The sequence below is a fragment of the Uranotaenia lowii genome, chromosome 3 (assembly GCF_029784155.1).
Source record: "Uranotaenia lowii strain MFRU-FL chromosome 3, ASM2978415v1, whole genome shotgun sequence".
Taxonomy (NCBI): Eukaryota; Metazoa; Arthropoda; class Insecta; order Diptera; family Culicidae; genus Uranotaenia; species Uranotaenia lowii.
In genome coordinates this window covers 130,426,971-130,432,261 of record NC_073693.1, presented here as the reverse complement: position 1 = coordinate 130,432,261, position 5,291 = coordinate 130,426,971, and the positions used below count along the sequence as shown (strand labels likewise).

Sequence of the window (5,291 nt, the reverse complement as noted above, 5' to 3'; positions counted from 1 at the left end):
CAATTTCAGATGTTCTAGCTAGCAAACATCTGATACCGTCACACGGTGCTACGTTGGCATAGGGACTTTGGTGTTGTTACTTGGATGATCAGGCCAAGTTGATCGTGCTGCCAAGAACTAGATGGTAGCTGACGGTGATTTCGGTACTCAGGATGGATGAAAATAAAATAAAGGTACGAAACATTAGCAATTTTGTAGAATTAAGTAGTGATATCACAACCACGACTGACATTCATACAGAACGAATACCCATTCACAATAGGCTCTCAAAGAAACTATTTTTCCATTCATATCGAATATAACTCAGCAAAAACAGACGCAGACATTCTAAACGGTTTTCATCATTCAAAACAATAAATATTTCCTCATTAAGAAAACTTACTCATGCTTTCTGACCAAATCTCAACTTATTTGGCTCGTATCAGCCATTTCCAGCAATTTCTGACAAATAACCTTAATTTCTGACATTTTCATCTGACAATTCTTCATTTTCTCGAATAGGAAGCAAACATATTTTTGAGATGCTTCGATTAAAGTTTCCGTCTTGCGTGCGGACATTTACAACTCGCACGTTTCCATCTTTTCCACGGAAAACTTCTTCGATTCTTCCCAAGGGCCATTTCAACGGGGGGACGTTATCTTCTTTTAGAAGAACCATCATTCCAGGAACTATGTTTTTTCGTTTTACCATCCAACGTGTTCGGTTTTGTAAATTGGACAGATATTGGGTTCTCCACGTTTTCCAAAAACACTGAGCCACCTGCTGTGCTCTCTGCCACATCGTAAGTCTGCCTACGGGGATTGTTCCTACATCTCGCTCGGGTAATGCTGTTAGTGGGCGTTGGACCAAGAAATGTCCTGGGGTGAGTACTGCGAAATCATTCGGGTCGCTGCTTTGTGGTGTGAGAGGTCGTGAATTCAAAACGGCTTCGGTTTGTACCAGTGCGGTAACCATTTCATCGACACTTAGAGTACGCAAACCAATAGTTTTCCGGAAGTGACCCTTAAAGGATTTCACTTGGGCTTCCCACAAACCTCCGAAATTGGGTGATCTGGGTGGAATGAAACGAAATTCGACACCCTCTTCTGCTGCTGTCTTGATCACAGTGTTTTGAAAATCATTAGACCTCATAAGCCGACCAATCTCTTTCAATGAGTTGTTTGCTCCAACAAATGTCGTTGCATTGTCGCACATAATCAATTCTGGTTTCGATCGGCGCCCGATGAACCTGCGCAGTGCAGCAATGAAGGCTTCAGTCGTTAGCTCCATAACGAGCTCCAAATGAACCGCTTTCACTGCCAAGCAAACGAAGATAGCTACATAGCATTTCACCGGTGTTGTACGACGATTAGGGTAGCTGACGTTAAATGGACCACAGTAGTCAACTCCCACTTTTAAAAATGCTGACGATGGCGTAACTCTGACTGACGGCAAATCTGACATAATCTGTTCTGAAATCTTAGGTCTGCTTTTGAAACACGGAACACACTCGTGAATCACCTTTCTCGCCAAGGAATTGATGTTTGTTGGCCAAAAACTTCGTCTTACGGAGGCGATAAGCAACTGCTGCCCAGCGTGAAATTGACGCAAGTGATAATCACGCACAATAAGTAGAGCCAATGGATGACGATGGTCGAGAACCCACGGATGTTTTCGAGAATCCGGTAATGGAGCGTTCGACAACCGGCCCCCGACGCGGATTGTACCATCTTTGACAAATGGGTTCAATTTAGCAATTCTCGACCTTCTTTCTACTTGACCATTCCTTTCCAAATCTTTTAACTCTGACTCAAACGACTCATTCTGTGAAAGGCGGACCAAAACTACGATAGCATACTGCATTTCTTGTGGTGTCAACGGACCAACTCGTCGACACAAACGATTGATCTTTTGAGAATTGTGTCTGAAGCGGAGCATAACTGCGACAATACGGATCAAACTCGTAAACGACGACTTCAGACCAAAAATTTCGTGAAAGGGTTCACTCTTCGACATCAGCGTTGTAGTAGTTGGACGTTCTTCGACGATTGATGGGTCGAACTCTTCTTGACCTTCAGCTGTTTGACGAGGCCAATATTGTTGAGCTTGGGATAACCACTGAGGACCCTCGAACCATAATTTTTCGTAGCAAAGTTGAGCTGGGGATACCCCTCGTGAAATAAGGTCTGCCGGGTTCACAATTCCAGCAACATGATTCCAGAAGCCGTTCTTTGTGATGTGCTGGATTTCCGACACTCGATTCGCTACAAACATTTGCCAACGAGATGGATGCGAAGCTAACCAATGCTTAACGATCATAGAGTCCGTCCAGAAATACGCCTCGGTGATTTCTGGGAAAACTCTAGCAAATTTCTCGTACAAATGTGAGAGTTGGAGAGCTGAAGACAATTCTAACCGTGGGATTGAGGTTTTCCTTTTCGATCTTTTCAAATTTTCCAAAGGGGCTACTCTTGACTTGGCAGTTACCAATCTAACCGATATCTGACCATCTACAGTTACGCAGCGCAGGTACAAACAAGCTCTATGGTGATTAGTTGAGATCACTAAATCAGCATGGTCATCAATTGTAAATATTAAAGTAGGCTTTTTAGTGAAAATACATTCTTCGATTATACATTATACTGTAAAGACGTGTTTTACTGTCAATAGAAACTCCGGAAATACCACATCTGGCGACGAGTGAAAAGGAGAATAATTTTAGTTTCCAAGGATTATGAGAATTCATTTTATTACAAGTAAGTCATTTTTGTTCTATTAGTCCTTTAATCAATCTTATAAAACAATCGCACTGTTTTAGAGATTGTATAAAAATTATCAATTTTTTTAGTCCAGTGACTAAAAAAAATTTTAAATTTACTTTGGCTTCGAGCTTGAAATAAAAAAAACGGTTGGCTTCGAGCTTGAAATACCGTTGGCTTCGAGCCGGAAAAATGATTGGCTTCGAGCTTGAAAAAAAACGGTTGGCTTCGAGCTTGAAATACCGTTGGCTTCGAGCCGGTAAAATGATTGGCTTCGAGCTTGAATACTGAAAATTATTTAAATTTTCGTTCCAGTTGGCTTCGAGCTTGAAATACTGTTGGCTTCGAGCCGGTAACATGATTGGCTTCGAGCTTGAATACTGAAAATTATTTAAATTTTCGTTCCATATTTTTTTTCACTACAATAAATTTTAGATACATTACCATGACATCACCTGTTAAAAATATCATTATAATTTTAGCCTTCAAATGGAAGCTTGGAATCATCTTCATACAACACAATTTCGGACATAATGGCAGAAATGGTGACGCAATTTCACAATAACTTTATTGTAGCAGCTGTAGGACAGAAAAATGCAACCAGAAATGAAAGTTGAGAAATATTTTACTACCCAAAGGAGGTGTTGAACTTCAGGATGTCTTTTATTCACTTGATGGTGCAAATGTTGCTGAGGATAAGGCGTATAATGTTAACCCTTTTAAGGTAGTTATAGCAAAACTCAATGATTTTTTCTCGCCTTAGCATCATGAGTCCTATGAACGAAACGAATTCTGTAAACCGTTTCTTTGTTTACGAAATATTTAAGGATCTTTGTGTTTCTGATATGTAATTAAAAATGGGTGAAATATAATTTTTGTTTGTTATTAATTGATTCTCAGATTGAATTAGAAGAATCCTTCCGATATATTACAACATTTATAAGCCATAGAGGATTATTTCGCTATTAGCGTTTAATGTTTGGAGTATCATGAGCACCTGAAATGGTTCAGAAGACTCTCGAACAAATATTGATTGGTTGTGAAAATGTTATCAATTATATTGATGATATTTTCGTTTATGGAGAAACTCAAGAAGAACACGACCGAAGTCACAAATATAAGCTGTTTTGAAAAGTCGTAAAATTCTGCTCAATAATCAAAAATGCATTTTCAAAGTGCGCGAGATAGAATTTTTAGGACATAAGATATCAGCTGAAGGAGTTCGACCAATGGAGAACAAAAAAAAGAGGCTGTTTGCAAAAATTTCGCAAATCTAGAACTTCGGAAGAAGCTTGAAGTTTTCTTGAACTTGTAACGTATATTGGCAAATTTATTCCGAATTTAGAAACTGTAACAGCACCTCTACGAGAACTTATTTACAAAAATATTAGATTCAAATGGGAAGCGAAGCATGAGGAAAGTTTCCAAAATTTGAAACAAGCTGTTTCAAATGTACAAACTCAATCGTTATTCGATAACAATCTCCGAACTAGAGTAATTGCTGATGCGTCTCTAGTTGCTCTAGGAGCTGTTTTAAATCAGTTTATTGATCACACCGATAATGTACACGACCAATTAAATAAATTAAAAATTTCTCAACCGCCCAGAAAAAGCCAATGCTTCTTTTATCCAAGAACGATAACTCTTGATAATTATTTTTATTATTATTATTATAATTATAATTTATTTGAGACCTTTTAACCCTTTCCTTCCCACGAGGTTTTTCACGTTTTAAAAATAGAAATATTGATTTACAGCTAAAGTTCTAGAACAAAAAAATGCATAATTTAAGCCTACTTTAATGATCCATTTGATAAATTTGAGTTTTGAGGTGGATCATATGTGCTCCATTGGGAAGATAACAACACATAGGGTGCAAAAGCAAAACAGGAAATAATTGCAAAAAAAACATGGAATTTCATCACTTCATTGATCACAAACTAAAACGATCCTATTTGATAAAAAACTTCTTTTGTATACGCATCCCTCGATAGTCTATTTATTGAAATATTTGAAATTTTCATTTTTGCCTTGAACAATGGCCGCCATGACACTTTGCGCAAGGAAAACAAAACATGCAGTTGTTCGAGAAAATCACGAACTTTTACAAACATTTCGAGACATGTGGTCATTTGAGCAGATGAAATAACTATCCTGAAGCGAATTTTTTTTGTTGACGAAATGATTTTCTTGAGTATCGATAAGAAGCTTCACAAGAAGAAAAGTACGTTTTGTTCCCAGTGTATCACCAGTGATCCACTTTACTTACTCAAAAATTTATATGTTTTAGTTGCAATCTAAGTAAACCATCATTTGATTCTGCTTGCATAAGCAGCCTTCTGCACGTCAGTAATTTTATTTGAAGGAAATTATAAAAACTTGACAAGTTATTGAACAACAAATGACGACTTGATTTAAATTCGAAAAAAATCCGACTTTTTTTGCAGCTTTTGACCTGCCAAGCAAAACCTAGCGAACCGATTTTCTTCAAATTTCGTGCAATGTTTCTTCACTCATATCTACACATCCGGTGAAAAAATTGTGTTGATCCA

At 37.9% G+C, this 5,291-nt stretch overlaps 1 protein-coding gene across 1 annotated transcript; it reads right to left on the bottom strand.

The window, feature by feature from the left end:
- Window positions 1-454: 454 nt before the first annotated feature.
- Window positions 455-2,299, bottom strand: LOC129752612 (uncharacterized). The gene has a single exon (XM_055748386.1). It carries the CDS (start codon window positions 2,297-2,299, stop codon window positions 455-457), a length of 1,845 nt encoding a protein of 614 aa, XP_055604361.1.
- Window positions 2,300-5,291: the final 2,992 nt, after the last annotated feature.